The sequence below is a fragment of the Syngnathus typhle genome, linkage group LG5 (assembly GCF_033458585.1).
Source record: "Syngnathus typhle isolate RoL2023-S1 ecotype Sweden linkage group LG5, RoL_Styp_1.0, whole genome shotgun sequence".
NCBI lineage: Eukaryota > Metazoa > Chordata > Actinopteri > Syngnathiformes > Syngnathidae > Syngnathus > Syngnathus typhle.
Genome location: NC_083742.1, coordinates 8,816,148 through 8,838,187, shown reverse-complemented (window position 1 = coordinate 8,838,187; position 22,040 = coordinate 8,816,148). Strand labels below are relative to the sequence as shown.

The 22,040-nt window shown below is 39.8% G+C and overlaps 3 protein-coding genes across 9 annotated transcripts in view; 2 read left to right on the top strand and 1 right to left on the bottom strand.

Moving 5' to 3' along the window:
* cabin1 (calcineurin binding protein 1) overlaps positions 1-2,011 on the bottom strand; it is a 28,709-nt gene extending 26,698 nt beyond the window's left edge. For 4 of the 5 annotated variants that reach the window (XM_061278010.1, XM_061278011.1, XM_061278014.1 and 1 more), the window contains exons 1-5: positions 1,314-1,389; positions 1,102-1,194; positions 906-1,019; positions 484-618; positions 217-397 (exon numbers count right to left, since the gene is read on the bottom strand). In XM_061278010.1, coding sequence (XP_061133994.1) covers positions 217-397; positions 484-618; positions 906-1,019; positions 1,102-1,194; positions 1,314-1,316 — 526 coding nt within the window. In that variant the 5' untranslated portion in view covers positions 1,317-1,389. Of the gene's footprint in view, positions 1-216; positions 398-483; positions 619-905; positions 1,020-1,101; positions 1,195-1,313; positions 1,390-1,948 lie in introns of those variants that run through there. The other variant, XM_061278009.1, reaches the window with a different exon arrangement.
* A 682-nt stretch (positions 2,012-2,693) lies between these two features.
* On the top strand, positions 2,694-5,068 carry neflb (neurofilament light chain b). Its single transcript, XM_061278643.1, has 4 exons — positions 2,694-3,796; positions 3,875-3,999; positions 4,089-4,462; positions 4,593-5,068. Exons 1-4 carry the CDS (start codon positions 2,732-2,734, stop codon positions 4,742-4,744), a joined length of 1,716 nt encoding a protein of 571 aa, XP_061134627.1. The 5' UTR covers positions 2,694-2,731; the 3' UTR covers positions 4,745-5,068.
* An 8,891-nt stretch (positions 5,069-13,959) lies between these two features.
* Positions 13,960-22,040, top strand: part of dock5 (dedicator of cytokinesis 5) — a 31,105-nt gene continuing 23,024 nt past the window's right edge. For all 3 annotated transcript variants that reach the window (XR_009714393.1, XM_061277994.1, XM_061277993.1), the window contains exons 1-8: positions 13,960-14,168; positions 17,753-17,836; positions 18,056-18,096; positions 19,368-19,423; positions 19,676-19,772; positions 19,896-20,044; positions 20,146-20,281; positions 20,371-20,528. Coding sequence is in view for 2 of the 3 variants with exons in the window: in XM_061277994.1 (XP_061133978.1) it covers positions 14,126-14,168; positions 17,753-17,836; positions 18,056-18,096; positions 19,368-19,423; positions 19,676-19,772; positions 19,896-20,044; positions 20,146-20,281; positions 20,371-20,528 (764 nt within the window). In the remaining variant the exon portion in view is untranslated. The remainder of the gene's footprint in view (positions 14,169-17,752; positions 17,837-18,055; positions 18,097-19,367; positions 19,424-19,675; positions 19,773-19,895; positions 20,045-20,145; positions 20,282-20,370; positions 20,529-22,040) is intronic.

Sequence of the window (22,040 nt, the reverse complement as noted above, 5' to 3'; positions counted from 1 at the left end):
TACGGGCAATTTGGCGTGCTCAATCTGCCTACCAAGCATGTTTTTGGGATGTGGGAGGAAACCGGAGTGCCCGGAGAAAACCCACGCAGGCACGGGGAAAACATGCTAATTCTACACAGGGAGGGACGGTGGTGGAATCAAACCTGCACCCTCTGAACTGTGAGGCAGACCTGCTCACCAGTGACAGCAAACCGATATTGGCATTGTTTAACTTACACGTATAGTCACAAAGTGTGTAGAGAATAGTGATCAGATTGTCCAGGCAGGGCCAGTGGTCCGGGTTACACTGTAATCCCTCCTCAAAGGCATGTCGAGCCAAAGGAATGCGCAGCAGTCGTACAGCCACTTGTCCAATTTTGTACCACATGTTCACATCAGTGGAATCCAACAAAACGGCCTGCATAAATGCACAGTATTATAAACAGGATATGAATCATTTTTTCATTGATAAAATTCTAGCTGTGTGTAGGATTGTTTAATGACCTCTAAGTAAAATTCCATCGCTGTTTGCAGATCATCTCGTGATGCTGCCATAGTAGCCAAGTTTTTAAATGTGGAATACTTCAACATCAGTCCGGGATGCTTGAGACCCAGGCTCTGATCCTCCGAGGGCATGGCCTTAAATCATGAAAAGAAAATGAACTACAATACTTCAAACAGGATTTTTCTTAAAATAGCAAATCAAATAAAGCAGACTTTGACTTTGATATTAACAGCTCATTGATTATCTGTAGACGACATTTGAAATATTATTGTAGTTATACAAAAAGGATACATTACAGCCATGGACTGTAATTTTTAATTTTTTTCATTTTAATGCCAGTTAAGGCCTTGTTTTACGATTTATGGATTCAATGCAATTCAAGACTTGAAAGTGAAGACATTGATGTTGAATGGTAATTTACCTCTTTGAGGAGTGGCGTTTTAAGCAACTCATGATATGCCTCGGCAGACGCTTCAAACTTGTCATGTTTTTGCAGATCTAAAGCTTTATGATACAAAGCAAAAGCCTCAGCTTCCTACACAGAAAAGAAAACAAAAGAAAATCTCATTACGGAAATGTCGGCAGGAAAGAATAAGCATTGCATAGATTGACTCTACCTGCGCCTCTTTTGTTCGGCTTTTTTTACTTCTCAACGGGTCTTGCGACTCATCTGCAGCTGTTGATGCTGCATTTAATGCTGCAATGCGTATCTATGAAACAGAAGTCGAAAAACAGGAGAAACCCACACATTGCTCACTCGGTCGGGTGTTCCATGCACAACTTCACTGATTGGCAAAGCATGTACAAAAATTAAATCAGATCACCTTACCATTTTTTATGTCTGGAATGATGTGGCATTTGATAACAACAGACCATCGACCTTTGGGTTCATATCCTGATCGGATCTATTTACGAGAATAAAACATATCAGCAGTGAAAGAAAAAACTTGGAACATCAGCTGACAAGTGTATGTTGAAAGTACTGGTATAAGTAATGCGTGTTGGCAGGAGTATGTTACAGTCCTTGGGGTTTTGATGAACTATTACTCAGCACATTGCCTATAAGGTTAGCTTAACCTTAGTCAGAATGTCAATGAAAGTATAGCATAGTTAGCCTAGCTCTACCACAGGACACAGTCGGATTGAAAAGAAAAGCATCAGCTATCAATAAATCAGTTAGAGTGGTAGTTCTACAACTCAACGGGCTGCTAGTTGTCCTCCATAATAAGGGTGACAAACCTAAAATTTCCGTTAGGTACCTGAGCAGAGTAATGGTGAGCATACGTGAGTTGGATGTGCTACTGCTTCATTCAGAAGAGCCGATCGATGTAAAGCAACTGAGACTTACCACTCATTTCCGTCTCAACGGGAACTGAACATTAAGACAATAGCACTATAGTCTGAAAACCCTGCGAGAGTCAATATGTCCTACTATTTAAGTTTTAAAGTTCGCGATTCACCTACCTTTGTTATTGTTAGTGTAAGGAGCACTCCGGCTCGGAGTGCGCCACTCACTAGTTAACGTGCCGCTCATTGGCCAATGCCGTATTCGGTTGACCAATCACATATTGGCATATTAAACAAATCTATTGTTATGTTTTGTTGCCCGTCAATTACATTCCCATTATGGGAATGCATATAGTTCTTGTGTAACTGACAACAACTAACATTTAGAATTTAAGGTTCAGATTCTGTTGAGGAGTTTATCTCGTAAAATGTGCCGTTTAATAAAGATCTGATTTAAAAAAAATACAGTCCGCCCTCAAAAGGAACCACCTGTATGGCAATCTAACAGCCGCTAGAGGGCAAACATTGACTATTATGTTTGAAAGGGGCTTAAAGTACAACTAAGTGGACCTCATAAACCTTATATGCTTTCATAAGGTTGTATGCATCACCATTGCAATTAGTTGCATGGAAGAAAAACATTCCATGTTACTCATAACATGACAGACACTGAAAAATACATGTTGCAATTACTATGTAATGCGGTGGATGCAGGAAGCTGCACTCAGTGAACCCTGCTTGTTGCAGTGCCACTCAACATATTGAACATCCTCACCCCGCCTCTCACTTTTGGCTGAGACTGGCTCGCTGGTCCATTATCAATTCCTTTTGTCAGCATGTCTGCAAAAAGTAGCTTACGTCACGGTCATTACAGGCTCTATAAAAGCCAGTGTAATGCAGAATCACTGCGCAGTTGAAGCAGCCGTACCCCAAGACACAAGAAGCAGATTTCCTTTAATCATGACTTCTACCGGCTTTGACTTTTATTTTCCTTCTACTTACAAGAGGCGAACCGTTGTGCGTAGCGCAGGATATGGATCAAGTGGAGGTCTCGAATCAAGGGCTGCATATTCGAGCCACTCTGCCCCAACACAGTATGCATCGTCATACAGAGGTTTTCCGACCCACACTCGAGGTACCTCCAGCTCTTTCCTGCTTTCCGCTCCAGGGTATACAGCAGCCTCCGAGCTACGCCTTGACCAAGCAGCACAGGTCACCTCTGAATTCAAACAATTAAGGACGCAGGAGAAGGCTGAGCTACAAGACCTAAATGATCGCTTTGCAAACTTCATAGATAGGGTTCATGAACTGGAGCAACAAAACAAGTTGCTGGAGACTGAACGACTGTTGCTCAGACAGCGCCAAACAGAGCCATCGAACCTCCGGGCTCAATACGAGCACGAGATCCGCCAGCTAAATGCTGCAGTGGAGGAGGCCCAATATGAGAGACAAGCTGCCCAGCACCACAGGGATGAGATAGAGGGCGTGCTGAAGAACCTGCAAAAACGCTATGAGGATGAAGTTCTTGGAAGGGAGGGGGCAGAAGGCAGGCTCATGGATGCCAGAAAGGAGGCAGATGAGGCAGCAATGGAGAGAAGTGAGCTTGAAAAAAGAGTGGAAATTCTGCTGGATGAGTTGGCCTTCCTGAAGCGTCTTTGCGAGAGTGAAATAGCAGAACTCCAGGCCCAAATCCAATACAGCGCAGAAGTGTCTGTAGAGATGAATGTAGTTAAACCTGACCTCTCGGTTGCTTTACGGGACATCCGATCCCAGTATGAGACCATGGCGCAACGCAATCGCCAGTCAGCTGAGGAGTGGTTCTGCAATAAGATGAATGTTATGTCGGTGGGCACTGCTCGCAATACAGAGAATGTACGTAATGTCAAAGATGAGGCTGGTGAATACCGCAGGCAGCTAAAAACTAGGATGTTGGAGATTGATGCCTGTAGAGAGATAAACCAAGCATTGGAAAACCAATTGCAGGAAGTGGAGGAGAAACAGAGTGCTGAGATTTCTGCACTGCAGGTGAGCAAATCAAGGACATTGATGTGTGTCTGGACAAGGCAATTTCTGCGAATAATGTCATTTTATTTGTCTTCGCAGGATGCCATAAATCATCTGGAGGAAGAATTGAGGGGAAACAAGAACGAAATGGCTCGTTACCTGAAAGATTATCAAGATCTCTTGAATGTGAAGATGGCCTTGGACATTGAAATTGCAGCCTACAGGTTTGACGCCTACGCACCTGTTGCATGGAAGTTAAGAAACAAATGCCGTGAATATGTTTCCTTGCTGTCCGTGTTCAATACGATCATAGAAAGCTGCTTGAAGGAGAAGAAAACCGCTTAGACCGCTGTGGCCAGATGTCTTCTGTTGTTCACTCGCAAGCTGTATTCGCTGGACCTCTTCATGGAAGACCCATGCAAAGAGTCTCCATGCCATCTCAGCTGCATTCATATACTCCGTACCTATTGACCTCTCGCTTGTACGGATCAACAATCTCCGCTGAGGAGACAATATCAGCAAGTATGGCACAGCAATCGGAGAGAAGCCGTCCTCAGGAAGAGGTGGAGGAGGAGGAGGAGGAAGAAGAGGAGGAGGAGCAGGAGGAAGAGGAGGAGAAGGACGAAGTAGATGACAAGGACAAAGGAGAGGAAGATGACGAGGGTGAGGATGAAGCTGATGGAGAGGGTAAGATCACACACATACACGCACGCACGCACGCACGCACGCACACACACACACATACAGTGGGGCACATAGTTTGTATTTTGGGTGGTGCAATAAATAAATTACTCATTCCTCTTGTTTCTATCTGAAGATGCGGAGGCAGAAGATCCAGTAAAGGAGGATGAGGAGGAAGGAGCGGATGAATCTGATCACAAAGAAGAAGGGGAGGACCATGATGATGAAAAGAAAGGAAGACAAAAGGAAGTGGAAACTGAGGTCGATGGAAAAAATGGAAAACAGTAGTGTTTATGAATGTTAGTAACTTGCAGCTAAAGCAACTGCTCTCCTGTGAGGCTCGTATATATCGTCCGTTAAATTGTAAAGGTGACTGTCTCAACTTGTTGCATGGATGCTACACTTGAACCCTTTTCAAAGTAATGAGAATCTCACAACAATTATAACTACAGTATAATTGTGCTTAGTGTAGATTTGTTTGCAGCATCTTTATGCTTGACACTAGAATATGTTAGTCGGAAGGTTGGTACCGAATTGGTTAATATCCTAACAGTGGTTGCTGCTGTTCCATGATGTGCTGAAATAATAAAGCCTTGAAGCCTTACCAATTGAGATTCTATGCAGTGGTTTTTATTTGTAATGCTACGCATAGTTGTTGCATTCAAGAAAAGCCATTTTTGTTCAACATACAGTATTTACTAAATATAAATATATTGTAATTTTTTCTTTCACTTTTACATTTGTTAACCAACAGTCATTTTCTCCCTAAAGGCAAATGAAAACGTTGACATGATCAACAAATAAGATGTGGTCTCTCCTGTACCACTCTAATTAGAATCACTTAATGGCATATAGAGTACTTTAATACACTATTTCATCAAATGGTGTTTAATATTTTTCTCCTTTAATTGTCAGTAATGCACTGTGATATTTTACATGACTGAGTGTAAAGCAATAAAGCGGTGCATTGTGTTTATTTTGAGCCAGCATGCATTGTCCTGATGCTGGTGTTTCTCTGGTTTGCCACACCCTCATCTACATTCCCGTCTATGGACAAAAGCACGGTGAAACCTTTATGACTCAGCTAGTGTGCTGCACCAATGAATCTGGCCAAGTGTCAGCCGCCCCGAGACAGCTAGGGCAGGGGAATTTCATTATTTTATTAAGGAGGGGCACAGAGATAAAGAGGTTGGGATAGAGGAGGAATGACTAAGGGAGGAGCGCAGAGACGTATCTCATTGCATTAAACCAGTGCTTCTCAAATAGTGGGGCGCGCCCCCCTTGGGGGGCGCGGTGCTATTCCTGGGGGGGCGCGTGTGACCCTGGGGAACAGGCTTTTTTTTTGGCAGTACTAGAATAAAGTGTAATTGCGCGTTTACTACAGCAGGGGGCAGTGGCGCTCTCATTTTTACTTCTGTCACGTTTGCGACAGTGCAACATTTTACGACTTACAAGACAAGTTAGGATAGTCACGGTGGGGAGGGGGGGCGCGAATAGTTTTCTTCTTGCTAGGGAGGGGCGTAACAGAAAATAATTGAGAAGCACTGCATTAAACCTTGACAGAGGACAGACTGTTTTATATCCAGTAAAGAAATGCCAGGTCTTCCTTTCGGTAGCTGCAGAGGCCCAGTTCCACTATATCAGTGAAATGAATAGCACACTCGCACACTCAATATCTTCTTCCATTACACGCAAACACTTTCTGAAAAATGGATGTGTTGAGAATTGTATTTGATTAGCTGCAGCGCACCAGCAACATGTATAACTGCATATTTGTCCCATACAATAAGTACTGAATATTATTTCCTCCTTCTCTGTGTCCTCCCCATCTTTGCCTCACTCCACCCTTGAGCCCGATTACATTATCAGCCTCCTTGCTACAATGCAGCTTGAGCCAGTCCAAAAATGCACTCACTTTAATCATCAGAATTGCTACTTTCAGTGTGTTTGGCTGCGCCCACACTTTTCACTACGCAAAGCAATAGCAATATGGTAAATGTTTTCTTATTGATTAAAACACTCAAGGAGACTAATGATGTTCTTTTGACTGGATCTAAACCCATAAAGCGTCCAACAGACATAGTGCTGAAACAGGGGACCAAGCTCTCAGCGCAGATAAATACACTGAACCAATCGTATGCACATAAAACAGAAGTATTGAGACACAACTGTGAATAAAGTATTATGTACCTCAGTGTATCAATTAAAGGGGATAAAAGAGTGTTTTGATGAGTATAACGTGAAAGAACTTGAGAGTCCTCACATCAAACTCTTCAAGCTTTCAGAGGTCGTTCTGGACAAATTGAGGTAAATAACATCTGCAAGTGAGGTTATATGGGCCGTGGGACACGGATCCTTGTACAATTTGCATATTGATGGCGTCTGGCGGAATCCCTATAAAACAAAATCATCACTTTGCAAACAGTGTGCTGGTTCAACTAATACTATTGTATTGGCAAAGAGATCATTGTCAACACTTGCTCAATAATTTTGATAAAATGATATGCACAAATGCGGATCGACCAAAAGTATGGATTTGTGAGGGGAAAAAAAGAAATGTACTCATTTGTGTCATAGGAAGTTGTATTAATTTGATCACGTTTCATCTTCATACGTATATTGAGTTTCATACTGTAGTCCATGTGTCATCGGTAGGTTCAGTTTAAACTTTTTATAATGCTTTCCCCCATGTGTGCAATGTCATCATTGCTCAATTGCACTCGAACAAAGAAGTGAAAACATGAAACAACAATTACAGGTTCTGTAAACTCAAATAATTGTCAACTGACATTAACAGACTTTTAATGTCACCTTTATCAGCTATAAATGGGAATTGTGTAAATTACAGTACAAGAGCATTCAGAAGACAGAAATACAATGCGTTCAAATGTAGTTGGAAATACAATCTCTATAAGCTTGAGTGCAAACAACAGTGATTCTTATGTTGCCTTGCTGTCTGGTGCACCCAATAAGATTTGAATTATTAATCAAGGTGATACTGAGCTGAAATTGGATGACTTGAATCCTGGAAAAGCAGGCCAACAGTGTAGCAGTGACAGTGGTGCAAATTTAAGCACATAGCATTACTCATGACAACAACAACAATGGCAACAACAAATATTTCACACAAATAAGACACACAGCTTTCATTTCAAAAGCAACACTTTCAGCAGTTGTGTTTTTTTCCAGCTGTTGTTAGGTGTATCCAGCCCTAAAAGTGGCACACTGCTCCAGACAATGTCCAGAGAGTAATGTTCACAATGCTGCTTGCTTGCTGACAGCCCTCCTTTGTTTCCACAAAAAAAGGAAGTCTTTGATAAACGTTTTGGCTCCCTCTGTTGAGCTCAGAGAATCGCCTAATTAAATTGTTCTGCCGACAAGCCTCTGTTGGCCTGTAAAACAGAGAAGAGCACAGACACTGTTTATGTTAGAATACAATTAATTACATTATTAAAGATGATATTTTGCTTTATATGGTGCACACATTGTAACAGATTTGAAGGGCCCTTGTGTGCCAATTAAACGTGAAATAAAAAAATTCCTCGCTTGCAGACAAAGAGGGAGAAGAAATTGAAACTTGTGATGTTCAAGAAAGATAGTAGATCTGTATTTAATAACAGTAACAAGTAAACTGTGAAGTTTATTTATGTATGTATGTATGTATGTATGTATGTATGTATGTATGTATGTATGTATGTATGTATGTATGTATGTATGTATGTATGTATGTATGTACGTACGTACGTATTTATTTATGTATTTATTTATTTATTTATTTATTTATTTATTTATTTATTTATTTATTTATTTATTTATTTATTTATTTATTTATTTATTTATTTATTTATTTACTTATTTATTCACATCAATGACAACTTTACGTAGGCTACAAATGGTGACCATTGCAAGCCACTCAATTGACTTCATATTGGAAAAGGTTGTGTCTGTCAAATTTGCCTTACAACTGCAATGTACGATTTTACACGCACTAAACATTGTCAACATCAATCATGTTAAAACGAAACCTAACTGAAAACTAACATCAAGCTGTCAGGTGCAGTTTTGTTGCTTGGTCGACAAGAAAAAAAACATCAGACAACAGACGAGTGAGTGCACTGTGCTGCTATGGCAGCGAGATGGATAGAACATTGCTTCACAGAGGAGGAAAAGAATTGAGGCATTTCAAGATAATTGCCCCTAAACAGCAGACTGTGAAACACATGTGTCTATAGGCTATAAAAATATAAATGTAACTTTTTGATTGTTGCAACAACATGGTTAACCTCAGATCATCTTGGAGATGAAGACGCCTGGGCTGGTGTGGTGACACTTAGTCAGCGGTTTTGCGACTGGTTGGATGTACTGCCAAATTTTCTGAAACGCCCTTGGAGATGATCCATAGTAGAGAAATGAACATTCAGTTAAGGCAGGGGTGTCAAACGCATTTTTTTCGCGGGCCGCATTGTAGTCATAGTTTCTCTTGGAGGGCCATTATGAGTGTCAACCCAAATAAATGTATGAGCACCTCATATTATATACAGTATAAGCTACAAAACAAACTGACAAATAACTTGTTTTCAAATCAGACGAGTAAAAACTGGCCAAATATTTAAAAGAAAAGATATTTTTAAAAGTGAAGACAATTTGCAATTCTAGTAATGACACAAATTTGATGCACAATTCGTCTTCACGGGCCACATGAAATGATGTGGCGGGCCGTATCTGGCCCCCGGGCCTTGAGTTTGACACCTGTGAGTTAAGGGCTCAGTTCAGATGGACAGTTCACACATTGATAAAACTTGGAACATCATTGTGCTGATGTGATTAAAAAAATACTATGGCCCTTTTATTGTACACAGACGATAGACCAAGGTATACCTGTGCAATACAGTAATGATGATTTATAATCAGCATCTTGATGTCACACCTGTGAGGGAGATCGATTATGTACGCAATGGAAAAGTACTCAGATTCGGAGAAATTCATTAAAATACTTGAGAGAAATTGGACTGAAACTTTAAATTCAACTCATGAAAGATGGAAGCAAAAACAAATGTTTATTCATGCAGTATTTTGCAATACTACCCTAGAAAAGTGGTGTTTTTTCTCAAATATTTCCGGCTGAGGCACAGCCAATAATTCAGATTTGAAACAAATTTACTTGAACACTCACTTAACTGCATAAAAAAATATGGATCAAATCATTCGTTCGGTTTGTTTTATTTCATTTAGCTGAAGATAACTTTGTTTTGACCTTCTAAATTGTGTTTTTTGGCCATGCAGATTTTTGAGATTTAGTAACACGGATGTGATGTCTGCCTCACTTTTTAGGGGTTCTTAAAATGTCGGCTTCAGCCTTACCATGCCTGCAAGAACCTCCAACACAAATATATCATCGCTACAATAACTGACTAGTCTTACATAGAAATAGTGTTGCGTATTGAAATTTAGATCCTTAATATTGTGAGGAGTCACTCACATGTTGAATGTCTTCAGTTTTTACATGAATGAGTATTATGATTTATAAAATAATTAAAGGTAATTTGAACAAAGTGTGTTATTTCAGAAGTGTGTATCAAACAGGTAGCCCTTTGCATGAATCCATACCCAAGAAGGATCTTTTGGTTTCAAAAAAGATTGGTGACCCCTGAGGTAGATGTCAGACCACCAAAAACCCTGATGAGGACAAGTGCTACAGAACTTGGATGGAATGTTCATTTAGGACATGAATTTTAAAACAGCACTTCATGAGAGATGAGTAAAATTATTATTTACATGAAGCATGTCCATTATGATTGCAAACATTGTATAAATATCGATACATCCCATAATATGCATGGCATGTTAGTATCAGCATCTCAGCGGACACCATGTATTTTTATTGACTGCAGCAAAAGTGCCAGTTAGTAAGGCACTAACGATCAGCTATCTGCAATTGCACAAATAAGTCAGGTGGTGGCAATATTGTATCCTCTTTGCGATTTTCCCATAACCTTCTATGAAGTTACATCCTTAAATTTGAGGTTTAGTGCAAGTAAATACATAAAATTTGGGGGTAAAAAAAAGGTTTTCAGGTGAAAAGGGTAAGAAAGTTTTATATACCCTCACAATATATTCTCACTACTTGCAAACACCTTCAGATCAGTCAGAAATAGGTCACAGAAATCCTGTCTCGAAGTAAACCCTAAAAGAAATACCTAGATTACTAAATATAATACTCAAAGAACTGCGGTTATGCCATAACTGTGGTCTACCAAGTTCCTTTGAAATAGATGTATTATTTGCTGAATATTGACAGGAACAAGAACATTTTGAAACGATTACTTCCATCTTATGATATCTATGAGTAGTGGAAATGTACAAATTAAAAAGAGTTTTTTTTTTGAATGTGTATTAAGATACGTGCTTTTTATCTAATATTATGGCTTAACTTTTGTCTAATATTTCTCCATCAGTATATTGGCTCTGTCCTTTGGAAAAAAAACTATTCAAAAGCAGCATCCACAAATTTTTAAACATATGTAGCCTTCCTAATTGCATTGGCTGTATTTTAAAACAGATCACTCAATAGATGTGAAAAAGAACTCTGACCTGTCTGAGAGAACAAGAAAGCATTGGCTGACTAAACATACTGATGGCACCATTTGGCAGCCGGAAACACACACACATGCACACACACACATGCACACACACACATGCACACACACACACATGCACACACACACATGCAAACAAAAGGCTGAGTGGTCAACCAGCTCTCTGCCAACAGCTGTAAATTACTACTTCACGAAACACAGAAAAGACTATCGAGTGTGTCTTGTAATAATTCCAGCTATGGTGCGGAGGCATTAAGCAAATGGCACCATAAAAGACAAACTCAACACAACTGCTTTGCCCATGCTTGCATGCTCTTTTCACTGTGTTGCAGTGGAAATGCCTATCTGTGTATAACAGGTAACTGTTTTCCAAATATCAGAAAATGCATGTGTTTTTCATTATGATGGTGTTGCATTTGAAATTAAATACAATATTGTTTTTATGACCAATCAGAGCTTCAAATGACTCTTGTCTTTGCTAAAATCTGTGCCACTAAAATTACACTATAGGGAAGCATAAGGTAAGCGTTTAACCTAAAAAAAAATTCCATTAACTTAAGTCTTCAACATTATTATTTGCTTGGTGGGATGATTACTATGGAGACTAATTGTGAGGATAATTAATGAAGTCCCCTCCCCCTTATCAGGGGTGACAACTGATTACTGATGTGGACTCGCAATTTGATACACATAAATAACAGATTCACTCAAATGACCTCGAATATGTTAATTATTTCACACAATAATTAGAAAAATCATGGACATGAAAATATAATATAATCTCACATATAATATATCACTGAGCGACCAATACTTTTAAGTTTTAGCGGATATAGCGAATGTGGTGTTCATCATGGTTTTTGATAGGGTGCAAAGTTTCGCTATTCATCTTTGTCATTAAGGACAAACTCTTCAATCAAATCAAGACATCTAATTAATTTGTGATGTAATCTGTGATAACATTTTGTGTGAAAAGAAAAAAAGATTGCAGGCAACATTGTAGTTATAGTTTCCCTTTGAGGGTCGTTATGCATGTGAAACACTTCTTATTATGACTTATACGTACAGTACAATAGACCAAAAATAATGGGGTAACTAGTAATCTAGAGTCAAGGATAACTGTTAAACTCTTGTTCAAGTTACTAGATGAAATTGTGGTTTAGTTTTTTTCATGGAAGTTGACACGCTTGGCTTACTTTTGCAGGCCACATAGAAATATGTCGCAGTCCAGATCTGACCCACGGGCCTTGGGTTTGACACCCTTTCGTGCAGACATTTCTCGTTCTTATGTCAAGAACTTTCCATTCAAACATGTTTTTTTTTTGTCTTAGAATAAAATATTACCATTTGAATGAACGACTGCCGAAAATCCAAATACCGTTTTTTTCCGTGTATAGTGCGCCCCCATGTATAGTACGCACCCTAAGAATGGCATGCTGATGCTGGAAAAAAGCTTGTACCCATGTATAATACGCACCCAATTTTTATGAATTTAAAAAAAAAACATTTTAATTTTTTTTTTTTTTTAAGTCCCAATGATCGTCACACACGCAGGGAGGCAATGGGTCCCATTTTTATAGTCTTTGGTATGGTCTTAACTAGGCTGGATGTAATTTTTTTTGTTGGCGTTGATTTCTCCGACTGCCCGTAAACGCACCACCGCGCTCCGTGCGCGCACGGGAAAGAGGCGGCTCTGTATGGGAGAGACGTTGAGGAGGAATAAAAACACCCTTGGAAACCAAAACTTGCCCCTCGTCGTGACTCGGAGCCGCAACAAATGTTTCGGATTTGTGTAGGGTACATTGTGACAGACAGCAAACTAGCAGGTGATCGAGCGAGCGTCTGATACAAGAGCATTGCGGTCGTATGGAGCGTGTTTGAAATGAACAGCAGAGACGAAAGGAACAAGGCAAAGTGTTGTGAAATGAAATATTACCTGTAATACGCATTTTGTTATTTGCTGATTGAAACTGCTAATTAAACTGTGAATTGAAACTAATAGGAAGAAAACATATCTCGCTCTTAATATAGCTGACGTGTCTTGCGCATACGTTCTGCGCATCTGTAATGGCGGCCTCCGTATGACGTCCGGTCCGCGATGGAGATTAAAAACAAACAATATTTGACAATAACACACCATCAAGGATTGCACCATCGCATCAAACGATGTGTCGTCAATTATGGATTTTTTTGACTAAGTGTGTTGGGCACGATGGCTGAATGCGATGCGCGATTGACAACAAACAAGAAGAAAGGTGAGTTTTATTTCGGGGGAGATTTGTCATGTCTCGTCCCCAGTTTTGCTATGTGTCTAGGTTGCCATAGTTTCTGTTCGCGTCGCCCCTCTCTTCCTGTGTCACCTCAATCGATGTAACGTGTTTTGTATTTAAGTCCTGTCTGCCCCTCGCTCACCGTTGGATCATTGCATGTGTTACTGTCATTCTGTTCCTGTCTTTGGTACCGTCACCCTGTCTTTTTGTTCCACGACTTTGTCGGTCAATCCTGTTGTTGGTTTTGTTGTACCATGACTTTCTTTAAAAAAAAAATAAAAAAAATAAAAAAAGAAAATTAAAAAAAAATATATATATATTTTTTTTGTACCCATGTATAATACGCACCCCAGATTTTAGGACAATAAATTAGTTAAATTTTGCGCACTATACACGGAAAAAAACGGTACTCTTACCAGTAAAATTACTTGATTTTCAAAAGGAACTCCAGTGACATCTGTTTTATGAAAATGACCGGCCGTCTACATAATAAATGTACCCCTTTCGAGATGCACTACATTTAATTGTACAACATTGCAGACCGCAATTGTTTAATGAACCCTCCAGTGAGCAAATGAATAAGAGTTTTCCGAATATTTTCCCTTGCGCACCCCCCTCCGTCCAGCCCCTTCCTTGCACACTTTCCCCTCCTCTTACAGCAGGCATGATGGCGGAAATACTGTAGTAGACTTTTCGGGACGAGCAGGAAAAGTGTATTACCCACCCTCGTTTATCCCATTGTAAATAGTTATTTATTTATTTAGAGAAATCTTTTTTGTTTTGTTTCCCACCATCGCAACGCCATGACACGCTGGGTTCCCACCAAGAAAGAGAAGTACGGCGTGGGTAAGTTTTCCAAACAAGTCAAGTGGGGCTCACGTTTGTTGTACCGTTTGAAAGTTCGATCGCGTGAAGTCCCAGCAAAGTAAAGTCACTTGAAAAGAGAGGAAAAGAAACCTAGATTTACGGTGACTGTGATGTTGTTTACGTGGTGGATGAAAATATTTCCTTCTTATAAATTCCATAAGAGAACTTTCCTAAGGCTGTTTTGAACGATGGGAAAGGATTCTGGATTTCAGTGGGCATGCCAACCATTCTAAATTCTAATCTCACTGAGCCGATATAGAAGTTTCTGTACTCATGAATTTTATATTCCGTTAGAAAACCTTCTAGAGCTCCTGCAGGGTGAAACAAAAGGGCAACAAGCGGGATTGTAACCGTTTACACAATAGGGAAGAGTTTGCAATCGCTTGGACTTTACCACTTAGTGCTTTTAGTTTAAGGTGTGGCCTTGATACCTGTGTGTGTGTGTGTGTGTGTGTATGTGTGTGTGTGCAGACTGCTCGTCCTACACCTTCAAGGCAAATCCGTGCATCTGTTGTCCAAGTTAGAAATCCTTCCCTGTCGGCATAATTACTTTGTGCATAGGTGCGCCCTTCTGCAAAAATAAAAAAAAAAAAAAGTGTCTGCTGTGCAGCAGCTGTGTTGCTTATCACATGAGTCCTTAATGTCCCGAAAATGTGTCCTGCATCTATCTGTGTGGTTTGGAGGCCAAAACATTGCATGCTTTAATGTCACTGCTCATCCTGCCTCTGCCGTACTGACCATCTGCCATTGCAGCTCAAAACATTTTACGCATGTTTATGTATGGCGCGGTCTGCAAGAACAAACATCACGACTTTTTGGTGAGATCTCATCGTGTGCTTCATGGGTGACGTTGAGGAATTTTCATGTTAATCCTTTTAGATCTCAACCGGTGTGACATTCAAAGGTACTGACTGTTCTCCTGCCTTTGGCATCAGAAAAAGACCGGAATTACTTAATCATTCTTAATCCTAAAAAAAGACATCAGACTGTAAACAACATCTTGTCATCTGTCTGATTAGTCATATCTTTCCCGATTTTGGGAAACTACTTTTTAGCTCAATAGAAAGATTTCATTTGATATTATCATAGCATATCTAGTACAGATTTCTGGGAGCCATGTCCAATGAAGCTTAAATAAACCCATGAAAGTGAACTAACTTGCTACAAGATCACAATTTCCACACAGTAGTACAGTGCGGTGGGGAGCGCGACGGATTACAAGTTCATTCATTTATCTTCGGAATCTCTTATTCTTAGGAGGGTCATGGGGGTGCTGAAGCCCATTTTAGGGTGTTAGGCGGGGTAAACCCTGAACGGATCGACTAACAACCACGCACACCCTGCACCTCAGTCACCAAAAGCAAATTAAACTGCTGGGACTTTCAATTGAAAGATGTGTATAGCACATTATATGCACAAGACAATTCAAAGTGCTTTCCATAAAAAATGTAAAACATGTCAGAAAGAGAAACAAATGAATAGTTATACTGTACAACTATAACAATAAATAGTTATACTGTAATTACCTAGTTACTACCAACACTCTTCATTTGGTCCTAATCAATCTGTTCTCTTACACGTGTTCTCTTTCTGTACGAGTATTTTTGTTGTTGAGTGCATTTCTATAAGCAAGATACACTGTGACACATTGTCGTGTGTAAACCATACTTGTCCCTTCAGAGTTGCCATAGCTGACCACCCCTCCCTGCCCTTACCCAAACTGTTGTTATAGTTGCTATGGAAACGCACATCCCCCATTGGTTTGCTGAAGACTTTAATATTCAGTGCAGATGTGCAATTGTTTATCGCATCCTCATTAAATAGTACAAAAACAGAAGTATACATCCCCAGGGATGCTCCTTGTTTTGTTTGAAGGTTTCAAATTTACAGTAACATTGTTGCTAATTTTGATTAGCATGTCTGGCTTTTACTGTATGACCAATAGCATGTAGGTTTGTTGTTTAATCAATTGTTTTACATGTCAGTTTGACAATAAACTACAGCTTGGGGTGACAAATAAAATGTATGAAGTCAGAATCTTATTTGCTGAAGTGTTCACAAAGTACATACTTGGGGAAAAAATGTAGTAAAATATGCCATCTTTTAAAGTGACATTCTATTTTACTGTGCAGCCCTATCAGATGACCTTGAACATAGATGAGAACACATTAAGTTTATTTGCCGACTACATCGCAATACCGCTGTAAATCTGATTTGTGAAAGCTACTGCAGTATGACTGAAACTACATTATTCACAGTATCACTGGAGCTGAGTCAGATCTTTGTGCAAATACTATGTTTTTTTTTTTTTGAGCTGTAGCGTCATACGTTTTATCAATCAGCCTGTACCAATTAGCAAGAATCAATTAATGAACCCCCACTGCAAAATGAGCTAAAGAGGGCAGCATTGCCTATTAGTGTAGTGGATGCAAACTGTTTGTTGCCAAATATCAAATGTACCCAGTGCAAGTGTACCAAATTAGGGCTTCACCGAAAAAGTGAAAATAATGAACTATTGTATTCATCCAAATATAAATGTAGTAATTGTCATTCTCCATGGTCTGAACTCACTCAACTTACGAAATGAACACATTCTTAAAGGAGATGTGATTAGTGGGATGCAGTTCCGACCACAGTGTGCCGTTATCCCTAAAACTTTAGCGTTGAATGGCTTGGTCAAATATGATGACATTTTAGAAATGTCTAGATAGAAATGTCATCATGATATTGTTAGTATTGCTGCTAACCTCATGCTCCATTCAGGATTTATTTTAGACGAGGCATTTCACAGCTAAGCGTCAGTCATAATATCCTAATAGATAATAATATTATGATGTATTACAAGTGCTCCGGAGTAGGTGACGCAGACACTTTAAAATTTATTGGCCTTGAAAATCTGTGTAAAGGTTTTAAAACTCGCACAGAGAGAGACACAAATTGAATCATTCATTTTTTGGTGAAAATGTGTTCTACAGACCAAAGTGTGATTACATTAGTCAAGGTGCACTGTGAAATGTAGCCTCCAGCACATGCAAGTTGAGACATATCGCTGCTCATAGTTCTGTGCTTGACAGGCTGCATGCTCCTGCAGCTCCCTTCAGTTATGACAAGCTAGCTAGCTATTGTGTTTTCTTTAAAATACACTTATGTGTATATATTTGCCTGCGCATGCATTCTCACTTGATCGTGCCCATGACTCTGTAATGGCGGTGGTTTAATAAGCACAGACAGGGTCACCTTCGTGATAATAGTTGAGCAGAGTGATTACAGGAAAGTTTAGGGTTCACCAGTGGGTCAGCTGGGAGAAACTACAGGGTGGAAATATTGATCAAAAGAAAAATGAGGCCATAAAGACAGTTTTTTGAGCATTGACTCAAGCTGGCAGCTACCTACCCAGTCTCTTCACAAGACTGTTAACTTAAGGCGTCATTTCAATTCCAAAATATGGCCTCAACTTCACAGTTTGCTGTTAGAGGAAACCGAGGGAGAATAAATCAAAAGATGGCAACTACGCAGGCTCAGCCAGTTTTCCTTTGATTCATTTTTTAATTTTGTCCTTTCAGCGATCTACAATTACGATCCCCACGGTGAACTGGAACTATGTTTACAAGTTGGGGATACTGTGCACATACTAGAGAAACTGGAAGGTAAGTGAGTCTGAGCACGCAGCAGGTCGCAACACATCTGTCTTTTCTGTCTGAGCAAGCTGATGCATGAGATGAGTTAAGCTGTCATTAAACATGTTGTGTAATAATGAGACTGAGTGTGTAGTCTTGAAAATTGTCCCGAAACTAAGACCGTCAATACTCCCTTACTCTCTGTCGTCTCTGTGCAATGTGATTCTTTATTCATTTAAATCTCCTCAGGCTGGTATCGGGGATACACACTACGAGAGAAATCACATAAGGTATGCAAATCATTAGCACATCATTTTTCTGAAGTTAATAAGGGCCACAAATGGACTGTTTTATCATTTCCAAATATTCCTGAAGATCTTTCCCTAAAGTTTTAAGATCATATCAAAGGGACAAGTATGTTTATGATTGTACAAGTCTCGTAATAGTCTAAGTTGCCCGGCCGTAGAGATCGACCGTGAAACTGGAAATATTAATTACACCAGGGTTTTATTTCTGAAATATGGGTCCCTAGCATACAGCTCCATTTTTATCCCCTCCAATTGAGCGTTTTTCTACTCCATGGACTTTTTCAACTCTGCGACATTAGCCTTCAACTCTGCTTAGAAGTCCTTGTTTTTTTGTTTTGTTTTGTTTTTTTATCAGCCATATATACATTTTTTGATGTGCAGAAGAAAGTGTTTTTTCGTCTTCCAGTTGGTTTTCATCCAGATCACATGAGAGCTGGTCCCGAGCACGGTTGGAATCTCTTGATAGCAACTTTTGCATAATTGGGTCAAATAATTACACCCCGTGTTTTCGGGTCGTTAAATGGGGAACAACTTTTGTAAAATAAGGCAATTTTTCAATTTTCACTTAAAAAGAGTTCAACTAAATAAATTGGGACTTTTTGGGAAACAATCTCATCTTGCGCATGTCGGGGCAGCTATTTTTTCCCTATCAGGTCTTTGAACACAACGTCCAATGCTATGGTGCATTCACAGCACATGGAAAAAACAAGTATCAGTATTGATGGATTGTTGTCTGTTTGTCGTGAAGTTGAATCCCTCCATCCCTCAATGTTACTGCTTGTAACAAGGACAAAAAGGAGATGCTAGAATAAATATATCTTTTGATGAATCATTCATATTGCAGATCTAATTGAATTGGGGTTTGAGTGAATCATTACATCCCCAGTGCAGAGTTCCCAGGATCAGAAGCATCTCTTAAAAAGTTAACTGAAGATTTAAATAAAGAATTCCCAGAAGTAAAGAGGAACAAATTAATCTTTATATGCTGTCAGATTTGAAAGAAAAAAAAAAAAAAAAAGGCTGATTCTGATTTTGGTCAAAATGCAGGATATCAGCCTGGCCAATAATTGGTCTCCCTAGTTCTTAATAAAGTCTAGCATCAAGGGACCAGTGAACTGCAAACATCAGGATTAAAATGTACAGGGCAGAGAGAAAATAAATGAATAAATAAATTTGAGTTATGTGAGTGACCGTTGTCTAGAAAAACTGAATGCCTTTTTTTGGCTCATTAAAGTGTTTGATTCTTTCCTCAGGGAATTTTTCCATCTTCGTACATCCACTTAAAGGAAGCTTCCGTTGAGGGGATAGGGTAAGCTCACATATCAATGTCATTTTGTAATACACTTTGCCCTTGCTTTGCCACACCGCCAGTGACATACAAGTGCATTCATAATCATCTTAACTGTAGGTTGAGAAATGATTTTCTCGGCTGTGAAAGGAAACCATTCATCTATTTATCATGTATACAAATACTTTTGTGCCTGTTCAAATGATACAATACGCTCAGTGAGCAATGAGCCACTTTTCCAATATCCTATTATTCTGCTTTTGTGGCTGTTAGCCAGCAGGAAATAATTATTCCAGCAGATTTACCACTGGTGCAGGAGCTCGGGGCTACTCTGAGGGAATGGGCACAGATATGGCACAAGCTCTTTGTGGTAGGTTCACTCTACTCCGTTTCTTTCTGCACACATTTGTGTTATAATATTTTCCACTTTTTTTTCTTGAAAGTAGAATAGTAAATTGCAACGTTACCTGTTTTTGTTTTTTTTGTGTGACAGGCAAACAAAGCCTCCCTGTTCAAGAGTGTTCAGCAGATGGCCTACAGTCTAATAGAATATCGATCACAGATAGTGTCAGGAACACTACCGAAAGATGACCTTGTAGAACTCAAAAAGAAAGTCACTGCCAAGATTGACTATGGAAACCGGTATGAATCTTGTTGACTAACTGCCCTACCATAGTTCGCCCTATGACACCATTATAAACTATGTGACAATCTCTTAACCCATGTGGTACTGTGCCGTTCAGGATTCTGGGCTTGGATCTGGTGGTGCGAGATGAAGCAGGAAACACACTGGATCCAGACTTTACAAGCACTGTCAGTCTGTTCCGTGCTCATGAGACTGCATCCCGTAGCGTTGATGACAGGATACAAGAGGAGAAGGCATGTAAATTCATTGTCATATGTTATTTGTCTCCATATCTGTTAAGCAATTGTGTTTTTGCTGATATGTCTTTTTTTTGTTTTTGCAGACACGGTTACAAAATCAGCACATGAGGCGCCAGGCTCTCTTCAGTTCTGTTCATACTTACAGTCTCCTCATGAACCTGAAAAACTTTGTATGCAACATTGGAGAAGATGCTGAGCTGTTAATGTCTCTTTATGACCCTGATCAGTCAGAATTTATCAGGTTGGCTCCTCTCCTCTTCTCTCTGAACTGTATAGTGAAACGCCAAGGTTAATTTTGACCTAATGTGGATTGGTGGAGAAAGTGATTCCATCTAATGGTCTAAAATTTGTCAAAAACAGAGAGTGACTGTAATGTAAAATTTCACTGGAATATAATATAATCCATCCATCCATTTTCTGTAGCGTTTGTCCCCACAGGGGTCGTGGGCATGCTGGAGCCTATCCTAGCAGTCATCGGGCAATAGGCGGGGGACACCCTGAACAGGTTGCCAGCCAATCGCAGGGCACATAGAGACGAACAACCATTCACACTCACATCTAGGGGCAATTTGAGTTAGCAGGGTGCGGGTTCGATTCCACCTCCGGCCCTCCCTGTGTGGAGTTTGCATGTTCTCCCTGTGCCCGCGTGGGATTTCTCCGGGCACTCCGGTTTCCTCCCACATACCAAAAACATGCCTGGTAGGCCGATTGAGTACTCCAAATTGTCCCTAGGTGCGAGTGCGAATGGTTGTTCGTCTCTGTGTGCCCCGCGATTGGCTGGCAGCCGGTTCAGGGTGTCCCCCGCCTACTGTCCGATGACTGCTGGGATAGGCTCCAGCACCCCTGCGACCCCCGTGGGGACAAGCGGTATAGAAAATGGAGGGATAATATAATATACAATGGACATAGAAATATTGGTGAATAATTTAAGACTCAAAACTGCTGCATCGTCAAGATTATAGATTCATGCCACCAGAAAATTATCAGTAATATGTTTCATTTTTTCTAATGCAGTAAATAGAAAAAAATACTACAATACTTGTATATACTAAACCCGCTTCACTTGATGCAAGGACAAGCAAATGAGATGTGTATAAACGGGAATAAGGATTTCACAGGCCATAACCATGTAGATTGCAGCTTATTTGATGATCTTTCATACGGACTAAAGCGTTATGAAATAAATTTAGCAGATCTTTTTGCAATATGACTGTTGAAAAAAATGGCTTTCTGTGACTCATGTCACTTTTTCACTGAAAGGAGACGTTGTTTTTTTTTCCATCACAAATAAAAACCGTTCACAGGTGTCCTAATAGGATTTCTATAGCACACTAAACAACCTCTTTTTAAAGCCCTCTTAAAAGCAGCCAGTTGTGACAAAGGGTGCTGATGGAAGTTCAGCTTTTCGTTGCCGTGATGACTAAGGGTAAAACTGTTTTAAGGCAGAATCTGAACTCTTGAAGAACAACACAAGTGTGAAAGGAACCTCCACTAAAACACCAATAGTATATATTGTATTTCCACTCATAAAAATGGCACCTCATCACCAAGTTGCCAAATTACACACCAATTTGTTTGTGAATCTACTCCGCATAAAACACAGGCACATTAGCACTTGGGTTTGAACCGATTAGTCAACTTGTCAATGTGTTGACTACACCATAGCTTGTAGTTAAATAAATGCCACTCATATTTTGGGAATTAAAGGTTCTAGCCTACTATAAGGACATACTGTATTTGCATCATATGTTTC

What these genes read in the sequence shown, in the direction of transcription:
- neflb (XM_061278643.1), top strand. Translation starts at nt 2,732, where the DNA reads ATGACTTCTACCGGCTTTGACTTTTATTTTCCTTCTACTTACAAGAGG. An exon ending in CTGAGATTTCTGCACTGCAG is followed by an intron (nt 3,797 to 3,874) that starts GTGAGCAAATCA and finishes TTGTCTTCGCAG; the next exon opens with GATGCCATAAATCATCTGGA. An exon ending in GGATGAAGCTGATGGAGAGG is followed by an intron (nt 4,463 to 4,592) that starts GTAAGATCACAC and finishes TTCTATCTGAAG; the next exon opens with ATGCGGAGGCAGAAGATCCA.